This window comes from Carcharodon carcharias, chromosome 3 (genome assembly GCF_017639515.1).
Source record: "Carcharodon carcharias isolate sCarCar2 chromosome 3, sCarCar2.pri, whole genome shotgun sequence".
Taxonomy (NCBI): domain Eukaryota; kingdom Metazoa; phylum Chordata; class Chondrichthyes; order Lamniformes; family Lamnidae; genus Carcharodon; species Carcharodon carcharias.
Genome location: NC_054469.1, coordinates 34,247,895 through 34,267,748, shown reverse-complemented (window position 1 = coordinate 34,267,748; position 19,854 = coordinate 34,247,895). Strand labels below are relative to the sequence as shown.

Sequence of the window (19,854 nt, the reverse complement as noted above, 5' to 3'; positions counted from 1 at the left end):
GGGTCAAGAAAATTAAATCGCCCAGGAAGAAGTACTTAGCAAATTGTCGGAACAGGAGATTGACAAGTTCCCAGGTCCTGATAGATTTCATCCTAGGGTCCTAAAAGAAGTGGCTAGTGAGATAATTGATGCATTGATTCTAATTTTTCAAAACTCCCTAGATTCGAGAAAGGAACCATTAAATTGGAAAATAGCAAATGTAACTCCTTTATTCATAAAGGCGGGGGGGGGGGGGGGGGGGGGGGGGGAGCCAGAGACAGAAAGCAGGAAACTACAGGCCAGTTACCTTAACATCTGTCATAGGGAAATGTTAGAAACTATTATTGACGACATTATAACAGGGCACTTAGATAAATTCAACGTAATCAGGCAGACTCAACATGGTTTTGTGAAAAGGAAATCATGTTTAACCAATTTATTGCAGTTCTTTGAAGTAACAGATGTTATCGATAAAGGGGAACCAGTGGATGTACTGTACTTGGATTTCCAGAAGGCATTTGACAAGGTGCCTCATTAAAGGTTATTGCAGAAAATAAAAGCTCATGGTGTAGGGGGTAACGTATTGGCATAGATATCATATTGGCTAACTAACAGGAAACAGTCGGCATAAATAGTTCTCTGGCTGGCAGGATGTGACGAGTGTGTGCCACAGATCAATGCTGGGGCATCAATTCTTTACAATGATTTAGATGAAGTGACCAATGGTATGGTTGCTAAATTTGCTGATGAAACAAAGATAGGTAGGAAAGTAAGTTGTGAAGGGGATATAGGAGGCTACCAAAGGTTATAAATAGGTAAGGTGAGTGGCCTATTATCTGACGAATGGAGTATAATATGGGAATTTGTGAAGTTGTCCATTTTGGCAGGACGAATAAAAAAAAGGCATATTATATAAATGGAGAGAGATTGCAGAGCTGAGGACAGAGGGATCTGGATGTCCTTTTACGTCAATCGCAAAAGGTTAGTATGCAGGTGCAGCAAGTAATTTGCAAAGCTAATAGAATGTTATCATTTATTGCGAGGGGATTTGAATACAATGCTTCAGGCTTGACCTAAATAGCCAAGTGGTACTGGGCTTGTAACCCCAAGATCAAGAGTTCAAATCTCACAATGGCAATTCATGAAACAATGTAACTTCATCTGAATAGGAACAGATGGAAACGTGTTTGTACTCGAAAGAGTTACAATGCTTCAGTTATACAGGGCGTTGGTGAGACCACATTAGGAGTACTGTGTATGGTACTGCTCTCTTTATTTAAGGAAAATGTAAATACATTAGCAGTTTGTGGAAGTTTACTAGACTGACACCTGGAGTGGGCAGGTTGTCTTATGCGGGAAAGCTGGACAGGCTAGGCTGGAGTTTAGGAGAGTAAGAAGCGACTTGAATTAAACATATAAGAACCTGAGGGGTCTTTGACAAGGTGGAGGTGGAAAGGATAAATCTAGATCTAGGGGTCACTGCTTAAAAATAAGGGGTGACCCATTTATTGCAGAGATGAGAATTTTTTTTCCTGTCAAAGAGTTGTGGGACTTTGGAATTCTCTTCCTCAAAAGGTGGTTGAGGCAGAGTCCTTGAATATCTTTCAGGCAGAGGTAGATAAATTCTTGATAAGCGAGGGGGTGAAAGGCTATCGGAGGGAGGCAGGAATGTGAAGTCAAAGTTAAAAACAGATCAACCATGATCTTACTGAATGACAGAGAAGGCTCGAGTGGCCTACTCCTGTTCCTAATTCGTAAGTTTGCATTAAAATTGGAACACAGGTTAATACGGCTAGAAAAAAATGCCAATGAAGTACTGGAGTTTATTATTAGAGGAATAGAATTCAAAGGCAGAGAAGTTATGTTAAACTTGCATAGATCGTTAGTGTTTGGTGGTGGCAGGATACTGAAGATGGCAGAAATGGCAGAGGATGATCTGTTGAATGTGAAGGCTGGTGAGGACAAGATAAGTTCCTCTCCAAGTCACACACCATCCTGACTTGGAACTATATCGCCATTCCTTTGCTGTTGCTAGGTCAAAATCCTGGAACTCCCCTTCTAACAGCACTGTGGGTGTACCAACACCACACGGATTGCAGCGGTTCAAGAAAGGAGCTCACCACCACCTTCTCAAGGACAATTAGGGATGGGCAATAAATGCTGGCCCAGTCAGTGAAGCCCACATCCCATGAATGAATATATATATTAAAAAAAATTCTTTCCCCTAGTTGGGGAGTCCAGAACCTGGGGACACAATTTCAAAATAAGGGGGAAGCCACTTAGGTGTGGAGAATTTTTTTTTTTTAAAAAAAGAGGGTTGCAAATCTCTGGAATTCTCTACCCCAGGGCTGTGGAAGCTCAATCACCGAGTATGTTTAAAAAAGAAATTAACAGATTTCTAATTACCAATGACATAAAGGGATATGGGGAAAGTGTGGAAAGAAGGCATTGAAGTGGATGATCAGCCATGGTCATTTTGAATGGCAGAGCAGGCTTGATGGGCTGAATGGCCTTCTTCTGCTCCTGTGTTCCTATGTAATTCTATTATGGTTCCAGGAGGGAGACAAAGGGAGCAGAAATGTGTGAAATATGATGGACGAGATCGAGGGACCCATCAACCACGAATCCTCAGTTCTCCTCCCCGTATTCCAAAAGGACCATTCCCTCTGCAATATCCTGGCCCACTCCTTAGCCACTCCCACTCCATCCCTTTCCTGCGGCACCTTTCCGTGAAAAAGGAGATGCAACAACCGCCCTTTACCTCTTCCCTTATCATCCAAGAACCCGAACACTCCTTCCGGGTGAAACAGCAATTTACTTGCATTTCTTTCAAATTAATATGCTGTATTTGCTGCTCACGATGTAGTTTCTACACTTGGGGAAGAAAAATGCAAACTGGATGACCGCTATGTGGTACACTTCCATTTGGTGCTTAAGTGTGACCCAAGCTGTCAGTCTCCTGTCATTTTAATTCTCCATCTTGTCCTCACTCTTGCCTTTCTGTCCTCGGCCTGCTACGGTGTTACAATGAAGCTCAACACAAGCTCAAGGGATAGACCTCATCTTTCAACTCAGCACTTTACAGCCTTCTGGACTCAACATTGTGTTCAACAATTTCAGATCATAACCTCAGCCCCAATTATTTTGTGTATGTATGCTGGTTCACTTTTTTTGTTATTCGTTCATGGGGCATGGGTGTCGCTGGCATTTATTGCCTATCCCTAATTTCCCTTAAAGTGGTAGTCAGCCGATGACTACATTTTCCAAGTATAAAGGAAACCGTGGGCTCTATACAATATATATTTACAACAGGTACAACATTGCATTACTATGACTTGTGGAGCAGATAACGCATCAAAAACTAGCCATCGTTCTAGCTGCAATTATAGCTGCACAATAACATACACTACCCATAATTAGATAAACAAGCTCATCTTATACTTTTCAAATTACTTAGGTGCACAGTTCTACCACCACACAATGCATTAGAGGCAACTCGAATTTTTGATTGGTACAAAGTGCACTTGCAAAGATCAGTTTGCATGACCAGGCTTTTTGAATCATTATATGAAACTGAAATAAAGCAACTGAAAACTGTTTGGGATAATCAGTGAAAGAACAATACTCCAGTTTTGACAAACATAACTTACTGAACATTCTTCAAATCAGCAACAAAAACTGAAAGTGATTATGTATACAATGCAGTACACAGCAGCAAAATGTGAAGTTAACTCTCCTCCTCCACATTCAAGTACCTTCAAACTAACACATTCTTGTACACATTAGAAATTAATAACCACCAATGTACTGTCCTGGTCAACATTTATCCCTCAACCAACATCACAGAAAAAGAATAGCTGGTCATTATCAAATTCACAATTTGTGGGAGTTTGCTGTGCAGAAATTTGCTGCCACATTTCCTACACAATAGCAGTCACGACATTTCCAAAAAGTGCTTCATTTGCTTTAGAACATGCCGGTTTTGTGAAAGGCATTATATAGATGAGCGCCTTTCTTTTTAGTGAGAAGTTCACGTGGACTACTCAAACTTCACTACTGATATAATCTAAACTCACTGATGTAAATGCCTTATAATACACACCTTGACTTGGATTATCTAATCACCACAACCCTTTTTTTTTAAACTTCAAATTCAAAATGTTAAATTATTAAATCCATTCATTGTATATATTAAAACTTCTTCCTAACTGCAAGAGATTACTAACCTTTTTGCTTGCTCCACCAAGAGATACCTTGGGCCGCGTTTTGAAATCGCCTTCAAAGCTGAACATGTCTGTACGTTATCCCATCTAGCAGAAGTACAGCTCCTACATGTGAAATTATATTTCCAATGAAGCAAACATTAACAATTAAAATTTTAAACATAGATCCAAAAAGAACACAACTCAAAAATCAGCTCTTACAAAGCTAAATGTCTTGACTAAAACAGCAATGGTGGCACCAATTGGAACAATGTCCTCCACTCAGAAAAGGAAACTATCAATTGTTTCACATGACAGTGCAAATTTACAATATATTGTTCTAATATATACTTAATTATAGAAGGGCACAAGATTACATCACAACACTCATTTTCTTCTTGGGTCTGCAAAACACTTCATTTGAACTGGGAGCAATTCTAAACACCAATCGTGACAAAGCATGTATATTAAACTATTGTTCAGGTGTAAAATATGAATTGCCAATGCTCTGAGGTCTCCTTAAGCTTCATCAATCGTATACCAAACCCGCATCTCTGGTCGAGGCGCCTGTTTTAACAGCAACCAAATTCATGTAACTTACAGAAAAAGGGGATGAGATGGTTTGCATCTACACCAGGCGAGGGCAAAGTATATAATACTATCGAGTAAAGAGTGTTGCAGTGATTGGATTAAAAGAAAAAGAAAAAGCCTTCCTCTGTCCTACTGGGAACAGGCCGTGAGGTCGAGGCCTGGCCGGTGGAGTGAATTGTCAGCCAGTAACTGGACTCTTTTCTTCCCCCTTCTCTTTCTTTATGACTCAGCAGGACGCAAAAGACGCCGCTTACATTTAAGACAAGGGAGTTTCTGTAGAACATCAGCTTCAAAACAAAAAGAGCCTGTCACTCAAACGTTTTGAAGAAGGATAAGAAACAAGAGTTTTAAAAAAAAACACGCGCACAAGATTTTTAAAGTAAGTTACGATGACAGGTTACCGTTACCGTCCTCCGCCCCCTGCCCCGTCCGCAAACGCCCCCACCCCTTTCCTTCCCTCGCTGCTCTACCCAGCCCGGCTCCTTTACCTGATGCACCGTCTATAACTGAAACCAACAGCACACACCGGAAGCTGTCAGAGCCGGGCCTCGTTCCAAACGTTTCAGCACGCCTACCCTGTCGGAGGTTCCGCCTTCCCCTGCTGTGACGCCACAAAGCCTTCCGTCAAGCGATTGGCTCAACACGATGTCCGTTTCAGGCGCCTCCGGCATGCGTTCCCGACGGCCGCGCCCCACCCCGCCCCCTGACGCGCCGCACGGCTCCAAGGAGCCTGGCGCCCCAGTGAAGAATTTGGTTGATCAGTGCGTTAAAACCGATTTCGACATTCAAAAGGTGGAGGGAAAAAATGATATGTCAAGCGCCCAGTGTTTATTCGTAGCTTTAAAGTGGCGTTACTTCAGAATAGTTCCGTGTTGACTTGTAACGGTGCCGTGTGCGGGAATTTGCCCCGCGCTCGGTCGCCGATTTCAAACCGACTGTTTTGGAAGCGATTGTCAGCGCGACGGTGACATCATTGGTGACGCAGATGGAAGGAGGGGTACGATCATGACCTTTGACCTAGTTTTATGTCCCCGCCTCTTTTATCCCTATGTTCTTCACGATGTGGCACTGGATTTGGAACCATCCAAATTTGGAGTTGAGTGAATGGGAAGATAATCGACATGGGATTCCGTGCATTGACTGGTGCGTGTTTGATGGGGTAAATGTTTGAGAGGCTGGTCCCCACCCCATTCCCCCAGTTGGAGAGTCCAAAACAAGGGGGGCATTGTCTCATGATAAGGGGTCGAACTGAGATGGAGAGATTTTTTTTTCTAGAAACAGTTGTGAATGTTTGGAATTCTTTACTTCCCAAGGGCTGTGGATGCTCAGTCAGTGACTATATTCAAGACTGAGATAGATATCTGGAGACACAAGGAATCAAAAGATATGCATGTAGGGTCGAAAAGGGGAGTTCACAGACTTGCTGAGCCCACTGTCCCATAAGTGATGAGACAAACTCTTAAGTAAGAGTTTGAAGAAGAGTCATACAGACTCGAAATGTTAACTCTGTCAGACCAGCTGTGGTTTTCCAGCACTTTCTGTTTTTATTTCAGATTTCTAGCATCCGCAGTATTTTGCTTTTATACTATGTAAGAGGCTTGGTATAAAAATCATTATCAAACATAATAAACTAATATAGATCGGCGTTTGGTTTGTACATCTCATTAGTGGCTTACTCAATCGTCAATAGATCAGATCTCTTTACCAAAACATCTGAAAATGCTTTACAGAAACAAAAATTCTACTCGTACATCATTTGTGCATTCTGTCTCATAGAACCATGGAAAAGTAACAGTGCAGAAAGAAGCCATTCAGCCCATCTTGCCTGCGCTTGCCAAGAAACTTGCCACTCATTAAAATCCCACTTTCAAGCACCTAGTCTGCAGCCTTGCAGGTTACAACACTTCAGGTGTAGATCCAGGTATCTTTCAGCCTCAATCACCAACTTAGGCAGTGAATTCCAGATGCCCAGCACCCTCTGGGTGAAAAAGTCTTTCCTCATGTCCCCTCTAATCCTTCTACCAATCACCTTAAATCTATGCTCCCAGGTAATTGACCCGTCAGCTATGGGAAACAAGTCTTTGTTTTCTACACAATCTAGGCCCCTCATAATTTTGTACATCTCAATTAGGTCATCCCTTAGCCTCCTCTGTTCTAAGGAAAACAACCCTGGCCTATCCAATTTCTCATAGCTGCAATTTTCAAGCCCTGGCAACATCCTTGTAAATCTCCTCTGCACTCCCTCCAGAGCAATTATGTCCTTCCTGTAATGTGATGACCAGAACTGTACACAAAATTCCAGCTGTGGCCTAACCAGCGCCTCAACAGATAGAGGATTATACTTACCAGCCGAGTGTCCCTGGTTAAAAGACAAAAATTGATGAAGCAACTCGCAGGACAGGCAGCAAAATACTGCAGTTGCTGGAGATCTGAAATAAAAACAGAAGGTGCTGGAAAATCTCAGCAGGTCTGGCAGCCACTGTGGATAGAAACAGAGATTTCAGGTTGAGTGACCTTAAATCAAAACTGAAGAAAGATAGAAATATAAGTATCTTTAAGTTATTGGGAGGGGGAAGGAAGAACAAAAGCTTTATGATGGGGTGGCAGGCAGGAGAGATTAAATAATAATACAGTTATACAGCATAGAAATAGGCCCTTCAGCTCATCGTGTCCATGCTGACCATCAAGCATCCATCTATCCTAATCCCATTTCCCAGCACTTGGCCCGTAGCCCTGTATGCTATGGCATTTCAAGTGCTCATCTAAATACTTCTTAACTCTTGTGAGGGTTCCTGCCTCTACCACCCCCTCAGGCAGTGTGTTCCAGATTCCAACCACCCTCTAGGTGAAAAGATTTTCCTCAAATCTCCTCTAAACCTCCTGCCCCTTACCTTAAATATATGCCCCCTGTTTATTGACACCTCTGCTAAGGGGAAAAATTTTGTCCTACCTACCCTATCTATGCCCATCATAATTTTGTATACCTCTATCAGGTCCCTCAGCCTTCTCTGCTGTAAGGAAAACAGCCCTAGCCTAACCAGCCTCTCTTCATAGCTGAAATGTTCCAGCCCAGGCAACATCCTGATGAATCTCTGCACCCTCTCCAGTGCAATCACATCCTTCCTATAGTGTGGCGACCAGAACTGCACACAGCTCCAGCTATGGCCTAAGTAGCATTTTATACAGCTCCAACATAACCTCCCTGCTCTTATATTCTATGCCTCGACTAATAATGGCAAGTATCACATATGCCTTCTTAACCACCTTATCTACCTGTGCTGCTGTCTTCAGGGATCTATGGACATGTACACCAAGGTCCCTCTGATCCTCTGTACTTCCTACCATTCATTGTATATTCTCTTGCTGTGTTATTCCTCCCAAAATGCATCACCTTACACTTCTCAGGATTAAATTCCATTCGGCACTGCTCTGCCCATCTTACCAGCCCATCTATATCATCCTGTAATCTAAGGCTTTCCTCCTCCCTATTCACAACACCACCAATTTTCGTGTCATCTGCAACCATACTGATCATACCTCCTATATTCACGTCCAACTCATTAATGTACACTACAAACAGCAAGGGTCCCAGCACCGATCCCTGCATTAAACCACTGATCATAGGTTTTCAATCACAAAAACAACCTTCGACCATCACCCTCTGCCTCTTGCCATGAAGCCAATTTTGGATCCAACCTGCCTGCTGCAGATGCATCTGTCCATGACAGTATCAGTATGAGTGACCACCGCACAGTCATTGTGGAAACAAAGTCCCATCTTCACATTGAGGATACCCTCCATCGTGTGTTGTGTGGCACTATCACTGTGTTAAATAGGATAGATTTCAAACAGATCTAGCAACTCAAGACTAGGCATCCATGAGGCACTGTGGACCATCATCAGCAGCAGAATTCTACTCAACCATAACCTGTAACCTCATGGCCCGGTTCATCTCTTTCTCTACCATTACCATCAAACCAGGGGATCAACCCTGGTTCAATGAAGAGTGCAGGAGGGCTTGCCAGGAGCAGCACCAGGCATACCTAAAAATGAGGTGTCAATCTGGTGAAGCTACAACACAAGACTACTTTCATGCCAATCAGCATAAGCAACAAGTGATAGGCAGAACTAAGCGATTCCACAACCAATGGATCAAATCTAAGCTCAGCAGTCCTGCCACATCGAGTCATGAATGGTAGTGGACAATTAAGCAACTCATTGGAGGAGGAGGCTCATATCCTCCATAATGCAGGAGCCCAGCACATCAGTGCAAAAGATAAGGATGAAGCATTTGCAACAATCTTCAGCCAGCAGTGCCGACTGAATGATCCATCTTGGCCTCCTCTGGAGGTCCCCAGCATCACAGATGCCAGTCTTCAGCCAATTAGATTAACTCCTTGTGATATCAAGAAAGGGTTGAGGGCACTGGATACTGCAAAGGCTATGGCCCTGACAACATTCCAGCAATAGCACTGAAAACTTGTGCTCTGGAACTTGCCGCACCCTTAGCCAAGCTGTTCCAGTACAGCTACGACACTGGAATCTTGCTGGCAATGTGGAAAATTGCCCAGGTATGTCCTGTACACAAAAAGCAGGACAAATTTAACCTGGCCAGTTACCGCTCCATCAGTCTACTCTCCATCATCAGTAAAGTGATGAAAGGAGTCATCAACAATGCTATCAAGTGGCACTTGCTTAGCAATAACCTGTTCACTGATGTTCAGTTTGCGTTCCGGCGGGGCTACTCAGCTCCTAACCTTATTACAGTCTTGGTTCAAACATGGACAAAGGGCTGAACTCCAGAGGTGAGGTGAGAGTGACTGCCCTTGACATCAAGACAGCATTTGACCGAGTGTGGCATCAAGGAGCCCTATCAAAACTGGAGTCAATGGGAATTGGGGGAAAACTCTCCGCTGGTTGGGGTCATACCTAGCACCTAGTTGTGGTTGTTGGAGGTCAATCATCTCAGTTCCAGGACATCACTGCTATAATAACACCTAAAACCTCTAATTAATCTGACTTCCAGTTACACCCCCATTAAGGCAATAGCAGAAAAACAAATAGCTTTAAGCAGACCCAGGCAAAGCACCACAATACCCTGGAAAGTGATATTCAAAGTGAGTTTTCTCAACTTCAGCTCCTGCAGCTTGATGCCCAGGGTCTAGAGGCTTTTCACACTTGTGTTAGATCTTAGAATTCCTTCTCTTACATATAGCCTTCTCCTTTATGCATATTTCCTTTTTAATGAAAATTCCATTGTTCCCATATGTTTTTGCAACTTTACTTTTCTCATAATATAAATCTTTTCATATTACTAATTTTATCGGTAACCTTTAGGAAAAATAAACACACTGCTTGGCTTAGCTTCTTCTGGCTAGGTGTAACATCTTACCATCTATTATTACCCTATTTATCTAAAAATGCAAATATTCCTCACGCTTCACATTCTAAAACTTCAACCATGTTTACATATTTAGCATTTCAAATCTCACTTCTTTTTGATAACTTGAAGCCTCAGACCAGCTGTCTCCAATTCAACTGAATCCCACGCACACACATACATGTGTATACATATAGAAACTATCCAAACCCCACTATTTACCTACCTTTACAATAAATCACAATAATATTATGAGAATTGTTATATTTTCATGACAAGGATGGATAATGCCAGGACAGATGATAAGGGTGCCTATCTCTGTGGGTCCTGTGTGGTGCTGTGTAAGGGCTGAAGACATGAGCTGCACTGAATGTGAGAAGAGATGAAGATGTCAAATGTGTGAGAGAGTCAGTGGTGATGTCCCTTGTGCTGGTAGTGTGTGAGATCCCCATGGACTGTAACCCTGCGATTGCCTGATGGGCTTGTGAGAGTAAGACTTTAGAGTCAGGAGAAGGTTGACTTATCCTGGTGGAGAGGATAAAATCATTCATCCTTTTCCTGCACTGGTTGGCAGTTCTCCTGTGTACCATGTTGGCACTGACTGCACTGGCAACCTTCTCCCAAGCCCAAGTGGTGAGGTTGGTGGACCTCTGTCTCCCATTGCGGTGTACCTTCACCACATCCAGAAGTACGCCCAGTGCTCCCAAACTTGGGGGAAGTTGGCTGCTTTCATTTGGGGGCTGCCATTTGCCATGACCAGCCGTGGGCTGCAGAGAGTGAATGATGTGCACAGGTGGGGCTTAAGCATGACACCCGGAAATATGATCCAATGAGGTCATGGCGGGGCGGACAGATTGCAGCCCACCCTGCCAAGAAATCCAACATGGATCACATTCATGCATAGATAATGAGCTGAAAAGCAGACGAGCTGGAGCACGAACCCACCACTCTGGCCAGTGGGAGACATGTTACTTTTCTAGCTTGCAACCGCATTTAGTCTCTGGAGCAGAAAATTCTACCCTTGGTGTCTATGGACCTTGATGGAGAAGAGGGGATGGGAGTCTGAGATCTAATATGAATGAGAACACAGGCTGCAGTGTTTTAAATGAGATGTAATTTGTAGAGAGTTAAACCAGGGTGCTATCTGTAACAGCATTAGAGAAGTCAAAGCTGAAGTAATAATAAAATTTGGGAGCAGTAGTGAGCATGAGTTGTGGCAATCAAAGAAAGTGGTCTTGCTGACAGACAACAGGAATCAGTTACTGGTGACAGCTGGAGTTTGATCCAGGTGGGGCCAGTGGCACATATGAGCTAGTGGGAATCAAGTAACATGATTTTGGTTTTGCACTATTCTGCTGGTGAGAATTTTGGCTTCTTAAGGTCTTGATGCCAGTCAGGCAGTTGTTGTGTAACAACAGGGTTTGGATAAATAGAGTAAGATCTAAAAGAATTGAAATGCTTGGATATTAATGGAGGCAATCCTGCTTTAATTGAATGCCCAATTTCAATGTCTATAACAATAATACTCAAGTTTTTGTTTCCTGGACTGTTCTGATTGGTCAGTTTAAAGGGTGTGTCGGCGGATATATTTGATGAGTGGTGCCTGCTGCACACTGAGGAACACAGGGCACGTAGAGGACTGGAGCATGGGACACACGTGCGCTGACAAGGTGGTGGTGGTGGCAGGGCCTGGAGGGGGCGGTTGGGGGGGGCTGTTGATAGAGAACAGCAGAAGATAAAGGGAGCCCAACAATAAATTCATCCTGACTGGAGACAGATTGCTTCCTTGAGGGATAGGATGGGATTGATGGGAGGGTCAGGGTTGGCAAGAGTGGGATGCATGGGAGGGATGGAGGAATGGGATGGGGATGGCATAGGAGCAAGGTGATGGCATGGGAAGAGTGGCATGGGGGTGTAAATGAGATGATTGAATTGGTTTAGTGTGGCAAAATGACAGGGACAATTATTTGATACAACTTACTACTTGGAAGTTATTTTTGTAATTCACTAGATTTAAATTAAAAAGTTTTAGAAAAACTCAGGTAAATTTTAAAAAATACATCAGCATTGACTCTAATAGACAAAGAAGATGCTAACAATCTATACTCTCCAGAGTTTCTACACAGGTTAATTTCAATGGGCATGCCACCACACAAGGAAGGAGCAGTTATAATGTTGCTTACAAAACTTGAGTCTTTAACAAGGATTTTGTTGTGGAACAAGATTGAAGTTGTTTTCTTCGAAGATAGATGCTGAAATTATAACAGGCAGAATACAAAGAAGTCGATGGTGGAATCTTCCAGTCCCGCTTGCAGTGGGAAGCTTGGCTGGCAGAGGAACTTAATTTGACGTGAAGCCAAAAATCAGTTTCCCGACGGCATGATGAACTGTAGGAATTCTGTTTTCAGTGCATTAAAAGCGGTTTAAAGGCGGTCTGAACTTCCTGACAAACAATGTCAGGAAACTCTTTTGCATTCATTAGCATATCGTGCATGCTCATTAAAAGGCCACCTTGCCGGAATTAAGTTCCCCTGTCAAATTAAGTTCCCTGCCTGTGAGAAATTGGAATGTTCACTCTTAACGACTGTATAAAAATGGCAAGCTTTACTTCTTCCACAACTTTGAGTGAGGAGATGCTGCTTTCATCTTCATGGGGATGCTCACAACTTGACACATATTTGGTGCGGGTAGCACAAACTAAACAATGGCTGGACACAAGAGACAAGCACAGGGTGGAAGGGTGGAGCGGAAGCTGGACATGGGAGGCAGTCTAAGGTGGGGGGGGCAGTAGGGTGGAGTGGAGGCCGGACACGGAGGCAGACTAAAGGTGGAAGGGGGTAGGGTGGATTGGACGCTGGACATGGGAGGCAGGCGAAGGGTGGAGGTGGGGGGGGCTAGAGTAGAGCAGGACGGTGCTCCATATGTTCATTAAACTAACCAATCCAAGAGGATTGGTTTGTCTCTTTCACCCTGCTCACCTTTATTGCTTTCCATTTCCCTCCTGGTGTTCGACCACAACTCGCTTTAAAAGCCATACTTCCTTCCTCAGCGACTCTCTCCGTCTCCGACATAGATTCCACCTGAAGTGCCACCCCTCATGTTTCAAATCTACCCAGGATTACAGGTGTCTCCGGGACATACAACGTTCCTCAGACTACTGTTCTCACCACATCCTGAGACCCACACTCAGTGCCATGTGCCACCATATGTACATACTCAACCTCTCTCTCAGCAGCACTGACTCACCCAATCTCAAAGTTGTCCTTATCCGCAGTTTAATTTTATTCTTCGCCTCATCCAACACCTTAACAAGAAGCTTCTCTTCCTTTCAGGTGTTAAGGAACTCAAGATTCAACAATTTATTGATAACATCATCCATCTGGGACCCTCCATCCTTCCCGTCCTTCTGACCCCATCCCATCCTCCAAGGGGCTCAGTGGATGACAGCCAACTCTTGACTCCAAACCTCCATCTCCCCGGGTGAATGGTCATCCCTGACAAGGGCTCATGTGGTTAGTCTTTCCATGCTCCCAAGGCAAGGGTCTCTCCCTAGAATCTCGAGGACAGTGGAAGCCAGCTGAGGCATAGTGTGAGAGCAAGGCCTCTCACACATGGCTCTAATCACCCCGGCAAAAAAGCAATATCTCCATCCGCTGTCATATATGAACGGGAGGAACAACCACCACTGGTCCTCCAGCATTTCCTTCACCTAGAAGGGATAGGGTGGGGTGCCATGTCTAGAAAGAGTCAAGGGGCTTAGCAATAGCTTGGTGGCTCTGAGATGGAGGCAAACTTGTAGGGAATATGCTTACCAGCTTTATTACTGCAATTTGTTCACAGATTCACTGAGGAGTTGATGATGCAGGCTCCAAGCAACCCTGCCTTTCTACTGGCTCCCATCCAGATGAGGAGAAGGAGGGCCCATTACGAATTGGCACAGGGCCAGGGGGAGCAATACGAAAGGCAATGCCAGAGGTGCCTTCAGATGTCCCGGAGTTGGTTACACACATCTGCCACCTTCTCCATGGTGACCTGCAACTGCAAGGACTTGGAGGGAATCCCATGCCAGTGGCATTGAAGGTCATTGCTGCTTAAACTTCTCTGCCAGTGGCTCCACTGGGGACCTGTGTGGCATCACACAGTCAGTGACACACAAATGAACACGGGAGGTGGCAGATGCCCCATTCAGGAGAGTGCACCAATTTGTCTAATTCCACCTGCATCCCATAAGCCAGGCTGCAAGAGTGTTGGTACTTGCAGCAATCTCAGATTTCCTGCAAGTGCAAGATGCTATTGACTGTACACATGCAGCCTTGAGAGCTCCCTGGCAACAGTCAGTCATATTCATCAATAGAAAAGGATTCCACTCTTGAAAGTGCAGCACATATGTGATCACAGAAGGCAAATTCTGCATGTTTATGCTTAGTTCCCAAGGAGCTCTCACGTGGCTTACATTCTGCCCCATTCTCAGCTGCCACAGGTTTTTGAAGAACCTCAGTGATTGCAGGGCTGGCTCTTTGGGAACAAGGTATACTTTGTAAAGATCTGGATGATGATGCCACGGTCCAAAGAGTGCTGCTGAGGAGAGCTAAGTGATGCACGTGCCTCCACCTGTTCTGTGATTGAGCAGATGATAGGCCTCCTAAAGATGAGTTCAGATGTTTGGACTGCTCAGGTGGGGCTCTCCAGTATAGAGTGTGTCCCGGATCATCATTGTCTGCTGCGCCCTGCACAACCTAGCGCTACAAAGGGGGGATGTCCTGATTGAGGGAGATATGGAAGATCAAGATATCTCCTCCAACAAGGAGGATGGTGAAGAGGATGGAGCTGACAAGGGCCAGGATGTCACTGAGCCAAAGGCAGAGGCCATAGCAGGGCTTCAACACAGCAGACAGGCCCCTACCAATCTGATAGCTACCAGGTTCCAGACAGAGTAAGCTGCCAACACATTTCTTTAACATTTTGGTTTTCTGTCCTCTGCTCGTTGGAAGGCCCCAGCTCCTTTTTGTTTATAGACATTATACTTTTCTCTAATGTGCCTTGATTTACAATAGCTGAATTAAATTAGTTACCATTGGCCTTGCTGGTGGTTTGACCATTTGCATGCGCCAAACAATGCTAATATGCAGTGCCCTTGGTGCTAAAGACACACATTAGAACCTGCACAGCACTCAATTCTCCCGTGACCTCAGGAACCTGTAAGTGGAATTGTGACTTTACCCATGCCCTCACAAAGTCCATGTGCATGGCAACTTGGAAGCAATATCAAATCTAACCTCTGCAGGGTTGCACTCATGTAACCCTCACACCTTTCCCAAAGTGGGGACTGACCTGGCAGAGAGCTCTTGCAGTCAGAACCAGATAGATGGGTCCACATGGAGGAGCAGCATGAGAACACCATTTGGCCCCTGGAGATCACTCCTCCGTGCAAATCGATGAGGGTAGATCATGTTCCTGCCCTAATCCCCACTCACTCATAGTAAACACATATCACTTGACATCTTTGTCCTGCCAAGAAGTTTTGAGGTAACTCTGAAGTCCACACACCTGTAGTATGGGTTGCAGAGGTGCAACCATTGCTGACCATACAATCACAGAGACTCCTCCAGGTCTCAGACCTAGATAACCTTTGCATTGGTGCAAGACCATGATCCATCATTGTTGACACCCAGCCACGGTAAACTTCTTTCCTGCCTGGACCCTGAAGAGGTCTGTTAGAGCTGCTGGTGCTTCACATAGATAGCCTCACAGTCCTTGGCAGGGTCTGCACACAGGCCCATTCTACCCTCTCTCATCTCATGCACTAAAAGCCTGGTGCTTCAAATGATGTCTGATGCACTTTGATTGCAAACCCTTTATGCAAGGACTACTGCCACAGTTGGCAAGGAGACAAGCAGGCCAACCAAGTCTCCATGTGAGATCTGACAAAGGTTTCAGTCAACTGCATACACACCTCTTAAATCCTACACTCAAATTCCTTTTGCATCAAGGTCAATTTGCCCATTGCCTCCTTACTTGCAGCCTTCACTTGCATGTTAGCTGAAAATGACAACTCGCCAAGGAAGGTCATTGACAATTGAAAGTGCCCACCACAGCTTCCTGCAGACATATAAGGCAGCTTCTGGTTTTCTGCTGTTAAGTAGACAGTGCAGAACTTCACTCTCAGCCCTGAACCTGCACCTACAGTGTTACCTGCCAGTCACATAGCAGAGTTAACTCCCCTTGAGTACTTGTGGCATCCACCCACATCTCACATCACGCAACAGCAACATAAGGTGCAATGACCTTGATGAACAAATTTTCAGAGGTTAGAACATGATAACCTGCAAGAAATGGTTTGCATGATGCATGGCCAGGCAGCATACTCACACATGATGACTAGTGCTTAATCATGCACATGCAGGATTACTGAGTACTCACTATATTGATAATAGCAGATTGATAGTATAAAACTTGCATATTGCAGAAAAAAGTCATTTTCTGTTGAAAATTTTCATCAGGACAATTCACAAGAATATGTTGTTTCTCTTACATTGGTATTCTTGTGAATTATCTTGATGAGCACAAGACAAAAAGCTTTGACAAATATATGTTGATAATGTGAGAGAAGTGAATCTGTAGGAGTTCATTATCGGACTCTGATGGGGGCCCACATTCCAGACCCTTAAATGCTCTTGACCATTGAAGCAACTAGCAGCATGGTGGAATCCAGGAAGCTTCCAAACATTGCAAGTGAACATATATTCACAAGTGCCAAAACTATATACAATGGTTTAACACCCATGCCATCTATGTGCCTTCAATACATCTTAATTTTTCTTTGTTTATCACTGTCTAGGTGCAGCCCTGATATCCGCAGCTAAGGGGGAAGCAGCCTGATGACTGATATGCCCTGTTGACTGATGACTTTGGCAGTCATCGTTTGGTGGCTCGAGGACCTCTAAGGGTCTCCTGCTCAGGTGCAGATGCACCCTCCTAGGCCTCACCTGCTGGAGGTGATGGAGTCACTGGCAGAGGGGAAGTGGAGAAGCAGGGCACCCTTGGAATGTTCTGGGATCAAGCCCCCAGGGTGCCTGGCTAGTGCTCCTCCTCCCTGTGGGTGCCCAATGGCACCTCCCTGACTCCTTGAGGACAAGGGGCACCCAGAAGTGCAATGTCCCCCTCTCGCCTAGCCGCTGCTCTACTGCACCCATGGCCAGCAGGCCTGGTTGCATATCCTGCAGCCAATGTGCATTTTACTGGACTTGGGCAGCTCCCACTCTTTCCATGGAGGCAGCCAAGTGATTGCATGCCGGAGCCACGATATCTGATAGAGCATGGACGGATTCTGCCAGCCTTTGGTCCAGTCTGTGCATGACCTCTGGAAACTCAGCCTGACGTTCCCCTGCCTGTCTCTGCATCTCCAACATGCTGTCTCTGAGGGCTGACACCAGAGGCTGGTCAACTGAATGGGCTGAGAAGGGCCCTGGTCTCCAGCAATCTTCTGAGTGCCAGAGACCTCAGCTGTCACTTCCTGCCACAGCTGTGGACCAGTGTCAGTAATATGCTCATCAGATTGTGACCCTGAGCCCACTGTAGGACGTGGACCCACTGAGCTAACTGCATCTGTGCTGGTGGAGGGTGCAGGTGAACTCTGTGATGGTGTATCCTCTGAGGCATCCGCCTTAAGAGGCGGGGTTGGACATGGATTTGTGGCTGGTCTGGATTGATGGCCTCCTCCATTTCTTGCTGGTACCTGGAATAGAGAAAAGAAAGATTTAGTGATTCACTAAGCAGGCTCCTTAATTGAATGTGTCACTCCATGGGGAAAGCTGACAACTGCAGCCTGGAGGCATCCTCACTGGCTTTTTAGGGGAGTGTCACCTTCAGCACAGGCATAGTCCTGCTCCTCCCTGGCTATCTCCGTGGCCTGATCCTTAAACAGGTGAGGCCTGAATGTCTGGAATTCCTCCTCCAGTCTGGGAGCCCCCCTGCTTATTGTGACTGTATGAGCAGCTCAGGAGCATGCATGCCTATGGCAGCTGCTCGGCCTTGCCGCAGTTACTGATTAAAAAGCAGGTTGTCCTACAACTTACATAAGATTGACAGTGTGAATTGGCTGGCACACATCCAGTGCAGATGTCCCATCTGCTGGTGAGTGCTGCATCCCAAACTCCTGTGTGACATTCCTGTACACTCACTCACTCCAAGGAGGCTTCGCTGAACCATGGAGCCACATGCTGCTTTCTTTTCTGACTCTTGGCAGAATCTGGAGCTCCTGGCCTGCAGTGAGTGAATGACTGTCCAGGTGCCCCTTAAATATGGTGCCTGGACCTTTGAGCCCACAAGCTTAACAACTGAGGCAATAAATTATTTAAGCTATTACTGGCTCAAACTGCCCAACATGTATGGCAAAAAACAGGTTTAAGCTGAATCTAGCATTAAAAAACTAAAATTATATGAATTAAAATCAAAATGGACTACAATAAAGAAAAAATATCAGTTCTTGTTATAATTATACCCATTGATGCTAAAGCTACACTTTACTAGCCATTCATGTTCCCTGTTGATAATGATTCGTGCAACAATTTAAGCAGTCTCTTTTATGCTTCCAAAATCAATGATTATTACCATTGTTGAAAGTCTGGCAGACTTTGTTCCACCTGATACACCTTGTTAAACAAATAGCAAAATTTACCCACCATTTAAGCTTGTAAAATAGAGGTGATATTGCAACAGTCTGGAGCTGTTCCCTCTGTCAGGTGCTACCTTATGGTGCTAACAGTGCTCGCCCCACTACGAGATTCACCGTGCTCCACACGGATGCATAGGTAATAAACTGAACAGTGCAGGATTGCACGTGGTCAGCCATCCTGCCCCCCCAGTGGAAATCACTCCCACTTCCACTCCTGGCATCGAACTTAGATTTCAGATTGGAAGATTCCTCCCAGAGTGTTAGTGCTCAAATAATATTGAACCCAGCAGATGTAAACCTGTCTTTTCAATTCAGGGGAATACAGTTCCCAATTAGACTTTCATATTCTATGATGTAAACAAGTCAGAAGGCCAGACTCCTGACAAAATTTGTATTTATATCCCCAGACTGTTTTTACATATGGACAGTTTTATGTAGCTTTTTCCAGAGTGAGAAGTCTTGATTTTGTTCAAGTTTTTGCTGAAAGAATGACTAGAAAACCCACATTTAAAGAAGTACTGTGCTGTTGTAATAAAGACATTAATTTCACCACCAATGTTTCATGTTTCTGTTAGTTTTATAGTATTTGAATTCATCAGACATTGTGAACTTGCAAATTTATCTGGAATAAGCTAGGAGCCATAATCTTGCTCTGTATTCCAAGAATCCACATGAGATACTGTTACCAGCTGCTCCTCAAGCACAGAAATGTTGTGCAAGCAGTGAGATACATTTCCTGGACATACACAGGATGCATCTTTACTTCCCACATCATAGAAGTATAATAAATCATGGGCTCAGCTGTCCCCTATATTAAACTAAATTGTTCTCTCTTAAAAGCTCAATAAAATCAGGCACAACAGCTTAGTGACCTTCACATTAACTTAGGCCAACTGTAATCAAGGCTGAGTTCCTAAGACTAAAACATGAACTTTGCTACTCTTTGACACTCCACAGGTCTCTTACTGCAAATTTATACTTCTCTTAACGTTCACAATAGTCCACCTGCCACAACAAAGAACAACCCC

At 44.6% G+C, this 19,854-nt stretch overlaps 1 protein-coding gene and 1 long non-coding RNA gene across 6 annotated transcripts in view; one reads left to right on the top strand and one right to left on the bottom strand.

Annotated features, from left to right (window-relative positions):
- The window catches only part of ube3c (ubiquitin protein ligase E3C), a 169,531-nt gene extending 164,135 nt beyond the window's left edge, over window positions 1–5,396 (bottom strand). For 2 of the 5 annotated variants that reach the window (XM_041184414.1, XM_041184418.1), the window contains exons 1-2: window positions 5,261–5,396; window positions 4,206–4,307 (exon numbers count right to left, since the gene is read on the bottom strand). In XM_041184414.1, coding sequence (XP_041040348.1) covers window positions 4,206–4,271 — 66 coding nt within the window. In that variant the 5' untranslated portion in view covers window positions 4,272–4,307; window positions 5,261–5,396. Of the gene's footprint in view, window positions 1–4,205; window positions 4,308–4,782; window positions 4,960–5,026; window positions 5,154–5,173; window positions 5,217–5,260 lie in introns of those variants that run through there. The other 3 variants (XM_041184415.1, XM_041184417.1, XM_041184416.1) reach the window with 3 other exon arrangements.
- A 434-nt stretch (window positions 5,397–5,830) lies between these two features.
- Window positions 5,831–19,378, top strand: LOC121275780. Its single transcript, XR_005942565.1, has 2 exons — window positions 5,831–5,915; window positions 13,993–19,378. It is a non-coding gene; the product is annotated as an uncharacterized LOC121275780 (long non-coding RNA).
- The last annotated feature ends 476 nt before the right edge of the window (window positions 19,379–19,854 follow it).